Source organism: Colias philodice, chromosome 11 (genome assembly GCF_061535455.1).
Source record: "Colias philodice isolate Cphi_HAF_F1 chromosome 11, ilColPhil1 Martin Lab GWU primary, whole genome shotgun sequence".
NCBI lineage: Eukaryota > Metazoa > Arthropoda > Insecta > Lepidoptera > Pieridae > Colias > Colias philodice.
This window is the reverse complement of record NC_143096.1, coordinates 5,954,966-5,976,830: the sequence shown is the minus strand read 5'-3', so window position 1 is coordinate 5,976,830 and position 21,865 is coordinate 5,954,966. Positions and strand designations below refer to the sequence as shown.

Genomic DNA, 21,865 nt, shown 5'->3' with positions numbered 1-21,865 from the left:
CTGTACTCTATATACGCAGCAAATACGCGTAGGATGAATGTAATCAAAGGTAGAGATCTTGTAGAGATTGTTATGTTGAATTAATATTACCTATATACTTTGGATAGGTACCTATATAGTTAAAATAATGCTTAAATTATAACGTAAATTTTATTCATCAATTATAATATGAGAACAATTTATCTGGTAGGTAAATGTCGAAAAACTGAATACTAGCACAAAACAAAAAAAGGATACCTATCTGTAAAAAAAAGTTAGTCTATGTCTTTGTCAAAATATTGGATTTCGTTTTATTTTATGTGAAATATTTGAAAATTCTAAAATATTAAATGAAAATAATCAAATAGTGTTTACAAATTTCTGTAAAGGTGAGAAGATTAATTAATATTAATTATAAAAGTAATTAAAAAAAACAGACATAATATCGGTCTTCGTATATGGTAAACGATATCGTTGGACATAAAGTAGGTAAATATTATATAAGGTGTGCCTCAATCACAGAATCACAGAAATGATAATGCGTCGTTAATATCCCTTGTGTTGAAAAATTAAAGTTAAATTGAGTTGTTTTTTACTTTTTCTGACTTCGTTAAAATATTTATTTTTCTACTTATGTACTTAATTAATGGACCAAGTTTTCCATTTCCTGAACCTAATGATGCGTAGAGCATTTGTGCTCTGCCTATTTCTTCTATTGCTGGCTCTTTATTTATGCGCAATTAAAATTTTTTAATTGCGCATAAATAAAGAAACATTTTAATATTAATAATTTTGTCATAAAGAAAAACCAGTACTGATATACACTACATATAATTAAGTAGCGATTCATTGGTGTTATTTTCTAAAGCATAATATAATATTTATGTCGCGTTACACAAAAGTGAGAAATAAAGCTTATCCCTTAAATCATAACTTTTGAACACATAAATATCCTCATTGAATGCGATAATAAAATATCCGTTATTTCGAACTTACTGTATGGAACCTTCACATTTCGATCACCCTAATACATCAAAGCTCGATGTATGTGATTCTATGTGATATCAACTTTATTACACGGAGATTTCACTTCAATGATGTACAATATTTATTGGTGTATGTTTCAACTGATGATATTAAAAGCAAAAAGGTGTGTTAATAAGGAAGTAGAGAACAGCCTTGTGTAAAAAATGCATACATAAAGTATAAGAGAGTGGCCGTTAATTAGTCTTAAATTTAAATTAAAATACTAGTAAAATTTATAATTAGTAGTAAATGTGACGACGGGTGAATTTTTTTTCTAAAAACAGCACTATTCATGCTAATAAATTCATTTCATTTTATTCCGTTGATAGGTTATTAGCACTCCACGTCGAATGTGGCTAATTAGCCACATTTTGCATCAGTTGATCTTACTTTGACGTTTAATCGTGTGTGCGTTAGTGTGCCGTTTTTGAAGATCGAATGTTCCGTTGGTAACAGCTATATCTACACCTTTTTACTTATAATAATATCATTGGTTCCAAAAATCCAAATAAAAACTGATACAAGGCAATTGTAACAAACTTATATTTTTTAGATATATCAGACAGTAACAAAGGCTCCAAGATGAATTCCGTTCCGATTGCATTGAACAAAGCCGCCATGCGAAAATACGAAGACTTGGAAGTGCCGTGTGAAGATATTCTCGCCGCATATGTGTGGGTCGATGGCACTGGGATAAATTTGCGATCAAAAGACAGAACATTAAATTTTGTCCCCAAGACACATAAAGGTAATAGACCGTTCGGAATCTACAAAAGATAAAATATTAGCGCCGATTGCCAATTTGTTGGCACGAAGCTTTTACAGTTTTGTGGGTAATTTAAAGCAAATTTGTTATCTTCTTTTCGTGGTAATACATTGATAATGTAACTTTATAATTGATAGTTATCAATAAACAATAATATTATATAATATTTCCTGTTGGAATAATCAGTGAAAATGACTAAACTTAAAGGATAATCTGCTTATAACGTCCACTAAAAAACACATCTATAAATCAAAAGCGCTACCGTAAAAGTGTCGCTTTAAACTTTAAATCAACCTTACAAATTGATCCTCCGCTTATAATGGTGTAACTAGAGTGCTTTAGAACTAATTGATGCGATGTTGCGACTTTGTAACAACCAATTTAATTGGTAACCAAGTCAGTAGGTGTCACGTCGGGGAATATGAGCGATATGACTTGCGTAATATAAAGGTTTTGTAAGGGTTTTACTTAAGGGGCCCTTGTTCAAAATGTATGTTTCTAAATCATGGTTTTTGGATATAAATCATCATATTTAAAATCCTAAAAAAATATATAGCACAGATAAACGTTTGATCTAGTGACTTTTTTGGATAAAAACACAATATTAAACATTTAACTCGATCAAAAAAAAATCAGAAGTAACATCGATTTTGAAAGCATAATCAGTTTTATGAGAATTAGGGGAACGCTATGTTTATGAAAATTTTACATTTCATTTACTAATCAGGTTTTACAGGGAAATTTTTGGATAGATTTATAATTTAGCCCTTATTTTTTTCTATATAAAATATAATACGTAAAATGCGACTCGCGCGCACCACGTCAGTGCCGCCAGAGTCCAGCCGGACGTCATCGAAGGAGGACCTGTGCTAGTTTTGCTCCCGACCACGTTGTAGTCGCCGCTCGCGTATTAGAACCGAGCGGCGAGTAAAACGGCGAGCACGTCACGGTATAAATAAATCAGTAGTTTGATTTTGTTTGTTATCCTAGGATTATTGTTGTAAATATAAATTAACTTCTTATTCTATTAAACGAGCAATATTTGCATATTAATATATTTGTTTGTAAATACAGTGTGGAAATTTTCGATGGGCCCTGGGTGAAAGTACTAGAAATACTGGAGATAGCAAATTTCCTTTATTTTTAAAAAGAAATAGAACTGCATTCAAAGATTTTCAAAAATTCATTTTCTTCGACCGGGAATCGAAAGAACTATAAAATCCGTTGCGTAGTTTCAAAGATTTAAGCGTACAAAGGGACATAGAGACATAGGGACAGTGAAACCGACTTTGTTTTATACTATGTAGTGATTTAAAAAAATTACCTTGTAAAATGTTTTAAAAATTACCTTGTTGTAAAATAGTCACACTTTTTTAAGTTGGTTGAATACACTAACATACTTATTACATACTTATATTCAATTACATATTATTTTGCCTTTTTTATTTGTTTTACTTTTAATTATTATTACCAATATTTTCAGAAGAAAATAAATTAATGTATCCAGAACGAGAGTTTAATTTTAAACTTTAAATGTATGTATAAAATAGACCAATAAACCAGAAGCGTTCTTTATGTTGAGATGATGTTGATTCTACAATAAAAATGTTAGATTCCATGATATTTTTATTTCTAAGAGCAAATATTTTTACGAGAAATTAACAATAAATTATCTTTTATATTGTTTCTATCGATTTGAATAATAAAGTAAAATTTGAAAAAGGAATGTTACCTTTCAGAAAAATTTGCTATCCCTGTATTTCAAGTACTTTCCATTCAGGGCACATCGAAAACTTCCACACTGTATATATACAAACAAATATATAAAAATGCAAATATTGCTCGTTTAATGGTATAGGATAAGTAGTAAATTTATTTATCAAATACATTCCTACGATAGCAAATAAAATCGAACTACTGATTTATTTATACTGTGGCGTATTCGCCCGCCTTCATAGGTCACCGGAGTTCATGCCGCGCCGGCTCCTGCGCAACGCGGGCGCGAGCCATCTCGCAGTGCCTAAAATGCCTAAACTTTCAGTATAATGGGCTCTTAATAAATGGACGCACTTTCGCACGACCAAGATTAATAAAGTGACTCTTTGTTTGTGCCATTATGATATTAAAATAAATGTAACGTGTTTGAGTACACTGTATTGTGTTGAGTCTAAAGGGATAAGTTGATACATGCATTGTACAATGTATAGCCTATTTTATCTGGGCTGTAATCAACAATACTTTCATGAAAGTAATTACACAATGGACAATTAGACAAAAGTAAACATTATATATAAGCTTATTGAACGCAGACTTCCAAAAATTAATCAATGAAACACATTAGCATTAACTACACGATAAAATATCTTTATTCTTCAGACCTACCAATTTGGTACTTCGACGGTAGCAACACGGCACAAGCGAGCACCGATAACTCAGACACGTTTATCTTCCCTGAAGTTATTTACCACGATCCGTTTCGCCGGGGCGGCCATATACTGGTCTTAGCGGATACTTACCAGCATAATTATCAGCCGACTGGTAAGTAAGTCTCGGGTTATTTAACGTTCCATTAAGAGTTAAGAACCTCGTAGGAGGTAATACGTTTCAACAATTTTGTACCGGATTAAGGAAAGTAAGAAAGTTAATTATCATTGTGTAAACGAATTATGAACTTTTTTTTTTTTTTTTTTTGTTAATTCGGGTGTCTATTGTTCTTAATATCCCGACTTGATATGAAAACGAGAGACTAATTTATGTACATCGTATATTCAAGTCATGTCTCATTCAGTTTTGAATATAATATTATAATTTATAAGTATTCACTTCACGCTCTTTTCTCCAAAACTGTAGGTATAAATTCAGTGGGTCACGGAAGAATTCCAACAAATACCCGCGGCCCCATCATTAAAGCGGCTCGACGGAACACAGTGGGGTTTTAGTCGGTAAGAATCCGACATAACCCACGGCTCCTTCCCCGGGGGCCGTGGGTATCTTTGGAAGATTTCCCCACTATAAAAAAAAAAAAAAAAAAAAGGTATAAATTCAGTCATACGTTGCGGATTGAAAAATAAGTAATAAGAGTTATTCGAAATAGGCTGCATCGATTTCACATTAGCGACTGTTCTCGACATTGGCACGTACTTGGTATAGCTTGATAACTCTTACCTCTTGTTATTTCCGAACCGTCGCTCATGGGTGGCGTATGAATAATTAACTTTTATTGTAGTATACAGGAGACACGAGAATCTTTTACCGCTTCTGCGACATTCTGCAGTATAAAATATAATTCAGTTTTGCACATATTTGTAGCGCAATCGAAGCAGACGATAATATTGCACATGTATTTCAACCACAAATTGTTGAAATGGTGTGAAGAATACGTTCCGACAAAAAGTAGTTTAGTAGAGTTTTTGCCCACATTAAAAATAATAAAATGTGCTGTGAAAGCGTTGCGCGAATGTTACATCAAATACTTATATCGAAATATTGGTTTACTTATAAAACTGTATTTGGAAACTCGGAGTTGCTCTGAAGATTTTTATATTTAGGGATTAGTTGGCTCAGCTCGGAAGAATATGTCGTGATTTCAAACATGTTTATGAATAATAATATGAATATTCATATCTTTTTCTGTCTCTATTTAATTAAATACTAAGCGTTAAATTATATTTCAAATGCACAAAGCTCGCATGAATACGTTAATGAAAACTTGTAAAACGTACGTGAGATGAACGTATTGTTAAAAACATGTCTAGAAAAATGAAAGTTAACGTACATCTAGTACAAGCTGACTGCACATACAAGATATTATAATATTGCATCGTCAACTCAACGGATTGAAAAAGATTTTGGTTTCCAATATTACGGTTACTTAATACCTACACGCTACAGTGATTTCAGGTTCAGGTCATAGGAGTAAATCTTTGAAATTTTACGTTTCGGTTCGTCAGGAATTCTTTATGATGAATGTGTTGTTACAAGCAATGTGTTTGTCATAGCGTTACTACATTATATTGTGTATTTCATGTTGAGTTTATATTGCGTCAATAATGGTAAATTTGCTAAGTAATAATAAGCTAGGAAATGTTGTTTCCATTAGGTAAGATCGTTAATGCGAGTATAGCACCTAATGCGTAATTTTGGAGTTAATTGAGCGCTATTGATTCAAGACCAGATTAACGGAGAATGTATTGAATTGGCAATGATTTATATTATTATTTAACTATCGTCTTTGAATGCGTAACTGATTTCTGTCGGCCTCCTTATTCAAATATCTATATTAAGATATATTCAATGATTTACAAAGTAATGCCAATACATTTTTTTTTCTACTCATCAATGTCCCGTAACTTTTCATATTTCAACATTGTTTTCCGAGAAAGGAAACCTTTTCAATGTTTTGTTTGAGGCGATCATTTAAGGCTGACTCGTAAAACAACTCACAAAGGCGGTGACCGTTCAACATGTGAACGTCCCTATATTCGGCCAGACCGTATTTATTCATCAAAAGATGTTATTTTCTACTTTCATAAATAACTCATTTATTTCATAAACATTAAACAAGTGTACATAGATTAGTAAGCACTAAATTTTCAGGTCCAATGTAAATAATATAATAATATTTCACAAAACTTTTCTTTTCTGATAATGTAGAGTCTACCTAAATTGAATTAAACTACATATTTGTTTTATAGCAACAAACTACCGCAAAGGCTGTGTAATACTAACTGAAAAAGCGGACGTTGAAGAGCCATGGTTTGGTTTCAATCAAGAGTTTTTCCTGACTACTACGGATGGTAGGCCTTTGGGTTGGCCGCCTGGTGGGTTTCCAGCTCCTCCTGGTCCATATTATTGTGCTATTGGAGCTAATAAAATTGTAGCCAGGGATCTTATGGAAGCATTCTATAGGTAATTGCACAAATTAGAATAAATGACTAGTAGATAAAAATATTTATTCTCAGATTACATTATTCATGGTTGAAACGTATTGATTATAATAATTGTACAATGACAAGACATATCCATATTTCACCTTACAATATCCCTTTGACATGTTTCGGTAGCTTACCGTATGCAAAAGATTTAAACAAGGAAATAAATGTCGGTATTCTACATCAAACCTTCGGTGTCGCATTCCCAGCGGACACCCGAGGCCAAGATAGCACAGTGTGGAGATAATAGCAGCTGTTTTGCTTTTATGGCCTATTTTTCTAACAGAGCATAATTTCGTATAGGTCCATAAATTAAATGGAAATTCGGTGTTTTGTTTCGATTTATACCAAAGGACAGTACAATAAATGGAGCAATATATTGCTTTTGCCTTACAAAGGCTCAATAACAATGTAATAAAATAGTAATTTAGACTGTAACGTAAAGTTGTGTAGACCGTAATATAATTATAACCAATGTTGGATAATAAACCTTAGTTACCTAGTTTATAGTTTGATAATTTGATTAAAATCATTAGAGCTCTGAGATTGAATACAAGAAGGCTTCAAATAATTGAGAATTTAAATTTTACATCATTTCGCTGTCCTTGTTTTCATCATTGATGAAAGAGACAATGATAATAAACTTTTATTTGATTAATAGCTTTATCAATTTTTTTAACTAAGTATCTACATAATTATTGCCAGTTAAATAATAACATACCTATCATAAACAACAATAATATCTATGTCTGATACAAATAACGTAAAATTTTACGAAACGATTTTTACTTCCATATTTTATGAGTCTTTAAATGTTATATTTATCGTTTTAATACGGAAAGTATATTTTATAGTCACTCATATTAGTTTTTTAAGTCTAATTTCGTTGTTTAGTGAAAGAGACGGGCTATAAAATGTTTTATTTCACCAGATGTTGTCTCTACGCCGGAGTGCATATAAACGGCATAAACCCTGGCACCACGCCATCGCAATGGAATTTTCAGGTAATTATTAAAAATTAAATTAACAAATATTTTCCTTGTATACTAATATTGGATATTTGTGAAGATTCTTGCTTTGTAGTTCTCAAATTTTATGAGACAATATCTTTCGCAGTGAATAAGGAACACATCGTCAGCTATATAATATAATTGTATATATATACTAGCGGTCCGCCCCGGCTTCGCCCGTGGTACATATGAAAAATAGATGTTGGCCGATTCTCAGACTTACCCGATATGCACAGAAAATTTCATGAGAATCGGTCCACCCGTTTCGGAGGAGTATGCAGACTAACATTGTGACACGAGAATTTTATATATATAAGATTATATATTATATATTATAGTATAGTCAGCTGTATAAAGGCTCCTTTAAGGTGGAAAACGGGGACAGAATAAAAAAATATATAATCGACCTAATGTAATAAATAAAAAAGTGTCTAAAGAGTATATTGTCACAGTGTTTTTCTAAAAAAGGGTCCTTTTTGTTACGTTTTTGAAATTATTATTGTCTGTCTAGGTACGATAAGACTGATGTGCCCGTCGGGACAAGAGCCTCAACAATAAACGGATTTAAAATTGTGTCAAAGATTTGTCTGAGACGAAATAATAATTTGTATTTTCAATTTGTACAGTGATTTAATAGCTTATAATTCTAAATTATTCATAGTATTTAAACATCGTGAGAACTCGTAAAATGTGTAATTTAGAAGTGCTTTCTGAATACGAAATATCGTCGGAATATTAAGCAATTTCTCTCCCAAAGCTATATTCTTTAAGATTTTCTCAGCGTATCGCACAATAGACTCCAATGAATGTTATTATTAGGTTGGACCCAGTCCCGGATTAAGAGCTGCGGATGACCTTTGGATGGCTAGATACATTCTCGCTCGGCTTGCTGAGGAATACGGCACCGTCGCAACATTCGAGCCCCAACCTATTCAAGATTGGCCCGGCAATGGCACTTTCGTATATTTCTCATCCAAGGATATGAGAGAAGAGGACGGGATTTTGTAAATAAAGCTCTATGTATTCAGATTTAGTAGTGCTGTATGACCTCGTATTTTTCTCTCAATTTACGTATTTAGCTTTTGTGTTCAAGTATGTTAATATTAGATCGTAATTCATATTATTTTACATAGCTTGTAAGCTTTAATAAAGCAAACGTTTATTACTTCGAAATCCAGATTTACATCGGTTATTAGTGTCACGTTCTCAAATAAGAAATGTTCTCATTGAAATAACCCTTGATTAAAAAGCCTCGTTTCCGCGAAGTTAATTTGCTCTTCACCACAGTGAAAGCTTTAAAATATTAATTTTATGTAATATCTCCCTGTAGACCGAATCCTTCCTTTAGTAGTTGAAGTGTGAGCATAGAACCAAGTGATTCTGGATTCAATTCCTGGTTGAGACGAGAAAAAAAACCTACTTGACCCTAAAAGAAGTCAATCAAATACATAGATGAATTTATAATGCATTTGCTCCTTACCCACTATTACATTGGACTATATTTTTTTCCCTGTAGGGTTATAGAGAGGGCGATTGACAAGCTGGCTCGGCGGCACGGTGCCCACATCAACGAGTATGACGCTAACAACGGAGCGGACAACGCGAGGCGACTCACCGGAAAAAATGGCATGCCGAACATTCGAGACTTTACCGCAGGTTAGTATAATTTTAGGTAATTAGTTGCATACATTAATGTGAGAATGTTAATTTACATATTATATGATTTTGGTTTAATGCCGAATCAATCATACTCAGAGGTATGATTTGCACTAATGGTCTATGATCCGAACATAAGGCGAAATTCAACGGCGTGATAATAGAATGAGACCAATTTTATAATTAATTTAGTCTATTAAAAAATGTATTAAAAATGGGTTGACTGGGAAAATCCTGGACAGGACATTTTTAATGAATTAAAATTTTTTTATTTATTGAAGTAAAACTTCTTTAGGCGGCGACTAGGGAGTAACTCAGATTTTTTTTCTGACGGAAGTAACGCTGTGTAGTTTCCGCCATTTAAAAATAATAATTCTGATTGGTTGTAAGTATATGTCATATACTACACGCTTCTTGACTTATACGCCAGCTAGTGGCAAATATCATAATCAATTAGGATTATTTATTTTCAAATTTTCAAACGGATCAATTGTGAATAGCAAAGTGAATGAAAAATTCAACAGTTTTAAAAACATTATTTTAAATTGCAAAATTTTTTGAAAATCTCTAAATATACTTGTTTATTTATTACTTTTAAAATAAGTAAATTAAAAATAAAAATAAACATGTTGCGGATTATAATCAATCTATTTTAAATATTGCTGAAGACAAAGTAGTATCCATAGCAACAGATATGTATATAGGTTGTCATTCAGTTGAACAAGAAGCATATGTACGCCAACAATTTCATAAAATGTCAGTTATTGATACAGGAGGATCGCCTTATGAAATCATATTAGTTCTTAACAAATTTTACATTATTACAACCAATATTGATGTATCTGATGGCTTAGCCAACGGTTGTGTTGGAAAGTTAGTGTATATTGAACGTGATGACAGTGATAACATCATACGCTTATGGCTTGAGTTTCCTGGTAAGATATGAGAGAAAATTAGGAAAAAAGCTGCCCATCATATTCAAACTCTAAACATTAGTAGAACAGCAGTCCCAATTTTACGAAGATCGTCATCTGTACCAATGAATAGAAATAAGACAATATTTGCAAAGAGAAATCACTTTCCATTAGTATCTGCTTGTGCGCTTACAATACATAAGTCTCAAGGTGGTACTTTTGATCAAATCGTTTATGAATACAATAAAAGTCACAGTCAGCAGCTGTTATATGTAGCATTATCACGAGTAACTGATATAAATGGATTGTTCATTGTCTCAAACACCGATGACAACAAATTTTATCATGGAAGAAAGCGTCCAGGGGGAATAGTTGATTACAGTGTGAATTTGAAAGACTTTCAAATTCTCGCCTAATAACACAACAGGAAGAATTATATAACCTTGTAAATGAGAGTAACATTACACTATTTTCCTTCAACTGCCAAAGTTTACGTGCTCATGTTTCTGATCTGAATGATAAAGTATTAAAAAGGTCCACATTGCTGTTATTTTCCGAAACTTGGATGAAAAATGACGAACAAATTCTTATTGAAAATTTTTATTGCGTTACCCAATACAAACGACCCAACTCAACTGCTGGTGGAGTAGCTGTATATCATTCATCTACAGATACACTGAACAATGTAACACCAATTCAAAATATTTCACCAACTATATTATCACAAATTTCCGATGAGGTTTCACAAATTGGTGACATCGCCTTGGTTCGATGTGTTAATACGAATGACCAACCTGTGATTATCGTTGTTATTTATATTTCTACAAATACTAGCCTGACAAATATCATAAAATTTATTCATCAGCAATTACTTCACTTCACAATTGAAGGTTCTCGACTTTTAAATAGTAATAATCATGAATTACCGATGATTCTAACTGGAGATTTTAATGTTAATTTTCGCTCTCAGGAATCTCAGCCGTTAATTGATTTTTTAGAAGAAAAATTTGATTTATCTATGAATACTTCTCGACTTCATTCAACAACGCGTTTCGGTACAACGATAGATGCTGTATTTTCAAGAAAAGTAGCAAATTTAGAGAGTAAAATTTATGTTTCACATTATAGTTACCACAAACCTATAATTTCGTACGTAAGAAATTATGATGACATTCAATTACCTGTTTCGAATGAATAATATTAATATAACATTTAAATAATCTTTGTAAAGCACATGAATAATAAATATAATTAAATTATAATATAATATTTATTTATTTAAGTTAATATTTAATCATTTCAGTGATATATGTCGTCAACGCCAAAGAAGTTTTACTTCAATCGCGCGTAAAGGTTACACGCACACACTTTTTTTTTATATAAAAATTTTATAATTGGTTTAAAATCTTAAAGTAATCTTTGATACAGCTGTTTTGATCCACAAATACGTATTCATATTATATTTTTTTTTATTTTTTATTAATTGCAGTTTCGAGATAATAAAACAATTTTGTAATAAAACAGTGCTGACATAATTTTTTTTTTCATCATCCTATCAAGTGAAAGTAACTGGTACCGACATACCTGTTTATACCTGCCAACCTATCCGTTTGTCCCGGTAAATATTAGAAAACGACTATGACTGCACATTCTGTAGGTTTCATACTTTATGTCTATTTTTTTTTTTTATTATCTTGATACTGCAATTAATTAAAAAATAATATGAATACGTATTTGTGGATCAAAACAGCTGTATCAAAGATTACTTTAAGATTTTAAACCAATTATAAAATTTTTATATAAAAAAAAAAGTGTGTGCGTGTAACCTTTACGCGCGATTGAAGTAAAACATTCTTTGGCGTTGACGACATATATCACTGAAATGATTAAATATTAACTTAAATAAATAAATATTATATTATAATTTAATTATATTTATTATTCATGTGCTTTACAAAGATTATTTAAATGTTATATTAATATTATTCATTCGAAACAGGTAATTGAATGTCATCATAATTTCTTACGTACGAAATTATAGGTTTGTGGTAACTATAATGTGAAACATAAATTTTACTCTCTAAATTTGCTACTTTTCTTGAAAATACAGCATCTATCGTTGTACCGAAACGCGTTGTTGAATGAAGTCGAGAAGTATTCATAGATAAATCAAATTTTTCTTCTAAAAAATCAATTAACGGCTGAGATTCCTGAGAGCGAAAATTAACATTAAAATCTCCAGTTAGAATCATCGGTAATTCATGATTATTACTATTTAAAAGTCGAGAACCTTCAATTGTGAAGTGAAGTAATTGCTGATGAATAAATTTTATGATATTTGTCAGGCTAGTATTTGTAGAAATATAAATAACAACGATAATCACAGGTTGGTCATTCGTATTAACACATCGAACCAAGGCGATGTCACCAATTTGTGAAACCTCATCGGAAATTTGTGATAATATAGTTGGTGAAATATTTTGAATTGGTGTTACATTGTTCAGTGTATCTGTAGATGAATGATATACAGCTACTCCACCAGCAGTTGAGTTGGGTCGTTTGTATTGGGTAACGCAATAAAAATTTTCAATAAGAATTTGTTCGTCATTTTTCATCCAAGTTTCGGAAAATAACAGCAATGTGGACCTTTTTAATACTTTATCATTCAGATCAGAAACATGAGCACGTAAACTTTGGCAGTTGAAGGAAAATAGTGTAATGTTACTCTCATTTACAAGGTTATATAATTCTTCCTGTTGTGTTATTAGGCGAGAATTTGAAAGTCTTTCAAATTCACACTGTAATCAACTCTTCCCCCTGGACGCTTTCTTCCATGATAAAATTTGTTGTCATCGGTGTTTGAGACAATGAACAATCCATTTATATCAGTTACTCGTGATAATGCTACATATAACAGCTGCTGACTGTGACTTTTATTGTATTCATAAACGATTTGATCAAAAGTACCACCTTGAGACTTATGTATTGTAAGCGCACAAGCAGATACTAATGGAAAGTGATTTCTCTTTGCAAATATTGTCTTATTTCTATTCATTGGTACAGATGACGATCTTCGTAAAATTGGGACTGCTGTTCTACTAATGTTTAGAGTTTGAATATGATGGGCAGCTTTTTTCCTAATTTTCTCTCATATCTTACCAGGAAACTCAAGCCATAAGCGTATGATGTTATCACTGTCATCACGTTCAATATACACTAACTTTCCAACACAACCGTTGGCTAAGCCATCAGATACATCAATATTGGTTGTAATAATGTAAAATTTGTTAAGAACTAATATGATTTCATAAGGCGATCCTCCTGTATCAATAACTGACATTTTATGAAATTGTTGGCGTACATATGCTTCTTGTTCAACTGAATGACAACCTATATACATATCTGTTGCTATGGATACTACTTTGTCTTCAGCAATATTTAAAATAGATTGATTATAATCCGCAACATGTTTATTTTTATTTTTAATTTACTTATTTTAAAAGTAATAAATAAACAAGTATATTTAGAGATTTTCAAAAAATTTTGCAATTTAAAATAATGTTTTTAAAACTGTTGAATTTTTCATTCACTTTGCTATTCACAATTGATCCGTTTGAAAATTTGAAAATAAATAATCCTAATTGATTATGATATTTGCCACTAGCTGGCGTATAAGTCAAGAAGCGTGTAGTATATGACATATACTTACAACCAATCAGAATTATTATTTTTAAATGGCGGAAACTACACAGCGTTACTTCCGTCAGAAAAAAAATCTGAGTTACTCCCTAGTCGCCGCCTAAAGAAGTTTTACTTCAATAAATAAAAAAATTTTAATTCATTAAAAATGTCCTGTCCAGGATTTTCCCAGTCAACCCATTTTTAATACATTTTATAATAGACTAAATTAATTATAAAATTGGTCTCATTCTATTATCACGCCGTTGAATTTCGCCTTATGTTCGGATCTTAGACCATAATAAAACACTCTTTCTTTATTGCTATAAAGCAGTAAAAAACTAGAAAGTTTATACAATAATGTAGCTCACAAAGCTTTAAATCCTACTTTTTAGGGTGGAAGTTTAAACACAGCTTTTATATTGTTGCTTTGATAAATCACGTTTCCAGTAAGCGATTTCTTTCAGCATTAGGGTAAGTGCAACGAACAGAAACTGCAATTTTGTTTGAGTTACAAATTGAAACTTCTTGTAATGAGTTCTTCTAGAAATTATTTATAAGGAACTTCTGTGATGTTATTTCAATAACGGTCGTTCTTTGTCGTTCAAAATAATATATTTGCATGACAATCTATAGGTAGAATATCCATAATATTCATTTGCATGTTTTCATATAAATACTGATTTGTTAATAATCTCGTATATGTATGTACTCTACGTGAAGGGTTGTTATGTCGAATAGTTTATACCGGTTCAATAGGTTACACACATGCGGTTTTTATTATCCTTTCACCTCATAACCGTATAAGGAAATGACGCATGTAATGCATTGGTTCTAATATATTTCCTTGGTGTTAACAAATTAGTTTTTTCTAAAACAATATTAAAAGTGTGTAACAATTTCTTCTTCATTTAAAATTTATACAGGTTCTATAATTCGTTGTGTCTTCATTTTATATTCTTTACGAACATTAGGACAGGCATCTGGCACTAGTGTATTCAGAAAATTAAAATGCTTAAGCTCATCAAAATTATTAAAAAGCTTTATTACCCGAAAGCGAAAACCTAGTAATAAATTAAATTTAATCAACTTACGAATTGTTCACGCTCATTCAATCAATTATTCGTCGACAACATTTATTACTTTGTCGTATAATGCCTGCTAATCAATTTTAATTTTATTTTTTGTGTTCTATAATTGAAACCAATGCAATATTCTCTCAGTTCATAGACCTTCAATATATGAGATTCTGTCTGACTAAGAAAGGTTATTCCTCTTAAACTTACCGGCAGACTGAAAATCAGCGCTGAACATCACCTGAACATTAGGTGTTAAAGCCCGACAGCATGGCTGAGTCTGCCCCGATTGCCATGTAAATTATTCTATTTTTTTTATTAAGTAATGTAAGTTGTTGTTAAGTTAACATGTGGCAATAAATATTTTCTTTCATTCTTTTATAGGTGTAGCAAACCGTAGTTGCTGCGTAAGGATACCTCGCCAAGTGTCTGAAGATAAGAGGGGTTACTTGGAGGACCGTCGTCCCGCAGCCAACGCTGACCCCTACCGTATCATCTCTATTATGCTGCGTACTTGCATATTTGATGAATGAATATTGTTTGTTTTTTATGTTCTGTTTTTGATACTTGTCTTTTTGTCTTGTCTTCTGTCATTAAATTCTTATGAAAATCCCAGATGTATTTCTTTCTTCGTACTTCGTAGTAATAATTATTTAAGATAAAGCAAGTAATTGAAGACTTAATACTAGATAGATTTTCACCAATTTAGAGAGGCTAAGGAATGGATTAAAGATTAGAGTAACAAACAGTTTATAAATCGTAATGGTAATTGGATATCTTTAGTCCCATTTCAATTCTTATTTTATCCCTCCTAAAGAATGGAGTAATTGGTATAATCATGGTGTAATCTAATTGTGTTGACATCGGAAGTAAATAAAATGAGGAATTCAAAGCGTAATTGTCATCTTATCTGAATTATTAAGATGACATTTTCTCCAATCTTCTTATATATAAAAATGAATCGCAAAATGTGTTGGTAAGCGCATAACTCGAGAACGGCTGAACCGATTTCGATAATTCTTTTTTTATTATATTCCTTGAAGTACGAGGATGGTTCTTATGTAGAGAAAACGTAAACATGTACCACGGGCGAAGCCGGGGCGGACCGCTAGTTTATTATATAAATGGTTATTCAAGAACATATTGTTGTCTTAAGACATTATCAAAGGATTGGCCTCAAGGTCTAATTATGTTATGAATATATTGGTCAAATAAACTATTTCAGTATGGTAAAACATATTTTTATTACGAACATGATATGAGTTATAGTACCTAATAGGTTACTTACTTACTTACCTTAATAGGTTGTTGGAATCTAAAATGATGCTTTACGGATTTTACTTTTTCGCCTTAAGAAGTGATTTTACACACTAGTAAGGAGAAATATTATGTTAAAATATTCCCAAAGAGCATGATTATTCATATTGTAAAAAAGTCATATTTTATCATGTTAAATATTTTATGATGGATGATACATTAAATATTAAACTCATGTAAAACTAATCGAACCTATTTTCAAACCAGCATGCAGTTCAGAACTTCGTAGAGTCTTTAACCACATGTGCTTCAAACGTGAACTTGGACACAAACAACTGCATTTGAGACCCACGTGTGAGCGCCAAGCGACACAATAAAAGGTTGAAAATTTCCTAAAACACATTTGTTTTGGGTACTCAGCAGATTTAGTGAACCCACTTTTCGGCAAAAAAGAAACGAACTTTTCGGACCATTTGATCGTTTGTATGTTTTGGAATTTTTTGGATATCTTATATATAAAAATGAATCGCAAAATGTGTTGGTAAGCGCATAACTCGAGAACGGCTGAACCGATTTCGATAATTCTTTTTTTATTATATTCCTTGAAGTACGAGGATGGTTCTTATGTAGAGAAAACGTAAACATGTACCACGGGCGAAGCCGGGGCGGACCGCTAGTTTATTATATAAATGGTTATTCAAGAACATATTGTTGTCTTAAGACATTATCAAAGGATTGGCCTCAAGGTCTAATTATGTTATGAATATATTGGTCAAATAAACTATTTCAGTATGGTAAAACATATTTTTATTACGAACATGATATGAGTTATAGTACCTAATAGGTTACTTACTTACTTACCTTAATAGGTTGTTGGAATCTAAAATGATGCTTTACGGATTTTACTTTTTCGCCTTAAGAAGTGATTTTACACACTAGTAAGGAGAAATATTATGTTAAAATATTCCCAAAGAGCATGATTATTCATATTGTAAAAAAGTCATATTTTATCATGTTAAATATTTTATGATGGATGATACATTAAATATTAAACTCATGTAAAACTAATCGAACCTATTTTCAAACCAGCATGCAGTTCAGAACTTCGTAGAGTCTTTAACCACATGTGCTTCAAACGTGAACTTGGACACAAACAACTGCATTTGAGACCCACGTGTGAGCGCCAAGCGACACAATAAAAGGTTGAAAATTTCCTAAAACACATTTGTTTTGGGTACTCAGCAGATTTAGTGAACCCACTTTTCGGCAAAAAAGAAACGAACTTTTCGGACCATTTGATCGTTTGTATGTTTTGGAATTTTTTGGATAGTTGATAATAGAATGAAGTTGGTTATTTTTAGAGGAAATTTGATTCACTTACTTTCCGCTTACGGATTCGCACGCTTGTCAAAGGAAGTCCCGACGGGAATAAGATGTGTCACCACGATAAAAAGTAGCCTATGTCACAATTCTTTCTCTGGACATAATAATCATATCATATATTGGGTTACACAATAATCATAACATTTATATTGGTACATGGTTGGTATTTATGTGATATTACATTTTACATATCTTTATATTTTTTTTCCACAAAAGTGCCAGAAATTATACATTTAGGGATTATAAAATAACTATGTCCTTCGTTATTTTATCTCAGACATAACACGAGCTTCCCACGAGTATAAATTTATTGCGTCTACTATTAATAATTATAATATCAATATCAACGGAAATTGGGAAGACAATATGACTTACTCTACTAACATCACGATTTATTGGCCTAAATGAAGGCCTGTGCCGAGAATATTTGCATATTTCCTTCAGTAATTTTACCCTTTATCGTCTAGTCAACATAATTAAATCGTTATTACATCGTTTAAATCGTAGTAAAAAAGGAGTAAAAAAAATTATAGAAAATATAAATACCTTTAACTTAGAACACACCAGTCCAGTCAATTAGTATTAGTCTAATTTTCTGTATTTCATTCCGATTATTATGTTACTTGGAGTAGTGGTGGAGTAAATTTTCCAAGCTTGAAAATAGCCCTATTGAATACAAACCTGTTTCCAAAAGCATTCTTAATTATTACCCTATAAAATTTACATTAATAATTAAGGTTATTCGTATATAATTGATATCACATAATATCTTCTATATATCTTGGGAAATGCCGAGGGAATTTAGAAGTCTCTTAGTTTTGTTCACTATTTTCTACAAGGATTTAATATAAGTAAGTATACTCGTTGTTATTGGGCGGCTTTTGCGTGTTGAAGTGCAATTATTACCAACTCTCTGTAGGAAAAGAAACGGTTTTCCTTATATCTATTTTCAGAACTTTATTTTTAAACAAGAGTATTTTGAAACTAGTTACATGAAACATTGCTTCGCTATCGATATTTACTCATAGCAATATTTGAACTTGGTCTAAAAACACACGTATACACACACAGTATACGTGTGTTTTTATCCGTTTTCGAATAAATAAAGGCTGCATTACCGTTATTAAAGTATAAAATAAATTACCTATTCCATTTTTATTCGTTCGTAGAAGCTTTATAAAACAGTAAAAAAGTTTTAAGCACCCAACTCAAGTACTTAATACAAATTAAGGCATGTAGAATTATAATGGTAACACTTCAGGATTTCCTAATAAAATTGAATTGTTTCTCCGAGATTTTTTTTAAGATTCTCAAGGCCTAGTTTGTTGATTGTATTTGGATCCCATAATCTTTTGGTTTATGACCAAGAGACCACTCACTCTTTTGATGTCATTATAGATAATTTTTATGGGGCTAAACTTTATAGACTGGAAAAGCGAAATGGTAAATCATAAGTTCCTTTGTTTACTTGTGAAATGTTAATTCCATTTACTTATTTAAGGAAGGCTTGAAAATTACCAATTGAACTTGATTCTTATTACATTTCTTACAAGAAAGTAATTTCATCAAATAATTTTCCATTATATTTTTTTTTATTTTTATTTTTAATGTATTTTTAGAAAAGATTGAATAACTTGACAATTGCTATTCATTTGTCTCGCTAATTCGGGAATTGCTAAAACGATTGGTTTAATTTTGATTTTGAAATATTTTTGGGAGTTTATTAATGGACAAAAATAAAAAAGTAACGAAAATTAATATTATTCACAGATATTTGTATGTGATATGGAGTTTTTGAGGCCATTAATTATCAATGTTTTGCACAATTCCAAAGCTAAGGTACTTCACCATCCTTTTATTAGCATATCGAGTAAACTTATGCAGATTTGACGTATAATTAAAAACACTTTATCATAATTTAATTATAAAATGATAAACGTGTTTTCGTTAAATTTATTATTAGAGAAAGCCCAACGTATGGCGGGTTACTTATTAAAAACGTGACAGGGCCGTACCCAGAGGCGAAGGATCGGTATACCGTTGATTTTGTATGTTTAGTAAGATATTAATGTAGCAAGAAATTGTTTTAATATGTAAAGATGATATATAAATACAATATTATCAGAATTTAAGATATCGTTCTAATACTTATTTGTTGTCAAAAATTATCAGTAACACTTCTTTTTTATCTTTTTCATTTAGATTTGTTTTGAATCAGTTCTGTTCTGGTTTGCAGTAAAGTTTTTGGACCAAGAATATTCTTATTGTAGCAAAATTTAAAATAAACCATGTCCGTACTCTATGTAAATAAACTAATGTATAACACATGAGCGTATGCTAATTTTCATCTCCACGTGTTTTAAATTATTACTATGCTACTTATATGTCTTTGATCTACGCACTGCCAAATTCTCTTTGTGTGAAATTATAATTCGAAACAGAGCGGCCGGTGGTGAAACTTCATCAAAAAATATTAAAAAATTCAAAACGAAATAGATACCTCAGGGCAAAGATACTTATTATAATTTTTTAAGTTGGTACCTCGAAATTTTTTTTGAAAATTTTGGAGTATCGTTTTGTACTCTATTACCAAGTAAACTATAACACTATCAAATGAAATCCTATTACTAGTAATCATATCAGTCATTTACATTCTAGAAAAAAATTAAGTTCAGAAAATAAAATTGTTTTTGCATCATCAAAACGAAATAGTTGGACAGCTTGTAGGTATTATTCTAGTATTTTGTAATTCTTATAACGTTCCAATAAACATTCGAATTGATTTTAGTGAACCTCAACTAAACTACAGTAATTTGTTTCGACTTTTCTCGTTCTTTATCTTCCAAATGAGTCGCTTGACCTTAATTAGGATCTCCAAACTAAGTACATCTAGTGAAAAACACGAAATACTTATAAGATACGCTTGATGAACTGTTTTTGTTTTCTTATGACTTCCGTGGCCTAGTTTTATTTAGGTTTATAAGTCGAAGACGAATCTAGTTTATTGAATGAACTGGTTTAATAAAGATGATTTGTGTAGAATAAATTATTGAGACTAAAAATAAAACACATTAATATTCTTCAATATTTTATATTTAAATCTATTCCATCCTACATTCTCTTTTATATTTTAAATATAATATGTACAATTTGTTTTAAATTTACTATATATCTAAACTTTATTATCACATACAATGTCAGTAAATTCGACAATATTACTATTAGGGAATATGTACAATTCACTGACTCTTTCATCACCGATTGGCACATCATCATCGCTGGGAATCCTTTTTGAAGTTTTTCTCTTTGGTGTTGGAGATATATTATATCTGTTGCCGTTTCTGTATGAATCAAACTCGCTGTTGGCTTTCAGTCGAAAGTGGTTTTCTATATTCGCTTGTTTATTTTGATTGCGTGCGCAGTTACAAGAGTTTCTTGAAACTTTCATGGAGTCAATCGGCGTTACATTAACGGACTTACGCATTGAGTAAACACTTCTCTCGTTTGATGAACGGATTGATAAAACTCGAGTTCTGTAAGATTGGCCATCCTAAAAATTGCATACTTCATTATATAAGCAATAATTGCATATTAACATGCTTATTAGTTATTACATTTTAATAAATATTACGTATTATAAAAACATTGACCAATTTTATGAATACATAACAGATAAGTATTCTTATTATAAAACTCTAAATTGAATACGTAATACTCAGTACTTAATATAACCAGTTGTAGTGCAAATGTGATACTAACATAAATCGTACTACAACCTCATTCGTGTAAACTTTATTCGTGAGTATGAAATTGACCCCAATGTGGATCGTAAAAGTGGTACTTTCCCGGCCCCACCTGCTGCGGACTTATCAGAAGTAGTATCGCAAAAGCACTGCAAGAATTTTATGAGACTAGCCGTGGCCGAGACTTCGTTCGTGGGAGTGGGATTTCGTGAGAGGTAAGCGATTTTCCCGCGTAGAGGGATCTTTAATCATTTCCATAATGCGAGTGTGGTTTCATCACAGTGTAGTGTCCATGATTTGAAGTCAAAATTATACCAAGTTTAAATAAAATTTTCAATGTAGATATGTACATTGAATTAGGTTGAACAGAATTTACATTTCTGCAGATTTATGATATTATGTAAGAATTGAATGAATAATATTAGCACACCGCACACGACTTTTAA

At 31.4% G+C, this 21,865-nt stretch overlaps 2 protein-coding genes and 1 long non-coding RNA gene across 3 annotated transcripts in view; 1 reads left to right on the top strand and 2 right to left on the bottom strand.

The window, feature by feature from the left end:
- Positions 1 to 21,865, bottom strand: part of LOC149484606 (uncharacterized) — a 172,417-nt gene that overhangs the window by 89,390 nt on the left and 61,162 nt on the right. The gene's annotated exons all lie outside the window — the stretch shown is intronic.
- LOC149484611 (glutamine synthetase 2, cytoplasmic-like) lies at positions 1,366 to 15,593 on the top strand. The gene is made up of 7 exons (XM_089700805.1): positions 1,366 to 1,753; positions 4,148 to 4,309; positions 6,466 to 6,679; positions 7,634 to 7,706; positions 8,532 to 8,716; positions 9,229 to 9,368; positions 15,421 to 15,593. Exons 1-7 carry the CDS (start codon positions 1,588 to 1,590, stop codon positions 15,567 to 15,569), a joined length of 1,089 nt encoding a protein of 362 aa, XP_089556931.1. The 5' UTR covers positions 1,366 to 1,587; the 3' UTR covers positions 15,570 to 15,593.
- The window catches only part of LOC149484608 (RYamide receptor-like), a 43,100-nt gene continuing 41,996 nt past the window's right edge, over positions 20,762 to 21,865 (bottom strand). Inside the window, exon 11 of the mRNA XM_089700812.1 lies at positions 20,762 to 21,226. Coding sequence (XP_089556938.1) covers positions 20,849 to 21,226 — 378 coding nt within the window. The 3' untranslated portion in view covers positions 20,762 to 20,848. The remainder of the gene's footprint in view (positions 21,227 to 21,865) is intronic.

Bases quoted from the DNA above. Each gene is read 5' to 3' on its own strand.
- LOC149484611 (XM_089700805.1), top strand. From the start codon at position 1,588: ATGAATTCCGTTCCGATTGCATTGAACAAAGCCGCCATGCGAAAATAC. The intron at 4,310-6,465 runs GTAAGTAAGTCT...TTTGTTTTATAG, and splicing joins GCATAATTATCAGCCGACTG to CAACAAACTACCGCAAAGGC. The intron at 7,707-8,531 runs GTAATTATTAAA...TGTTATTATTAG, and splicing joins CATCGCAATGGAATTTTCAG to GTTGGACCCAGTCCCGGATT.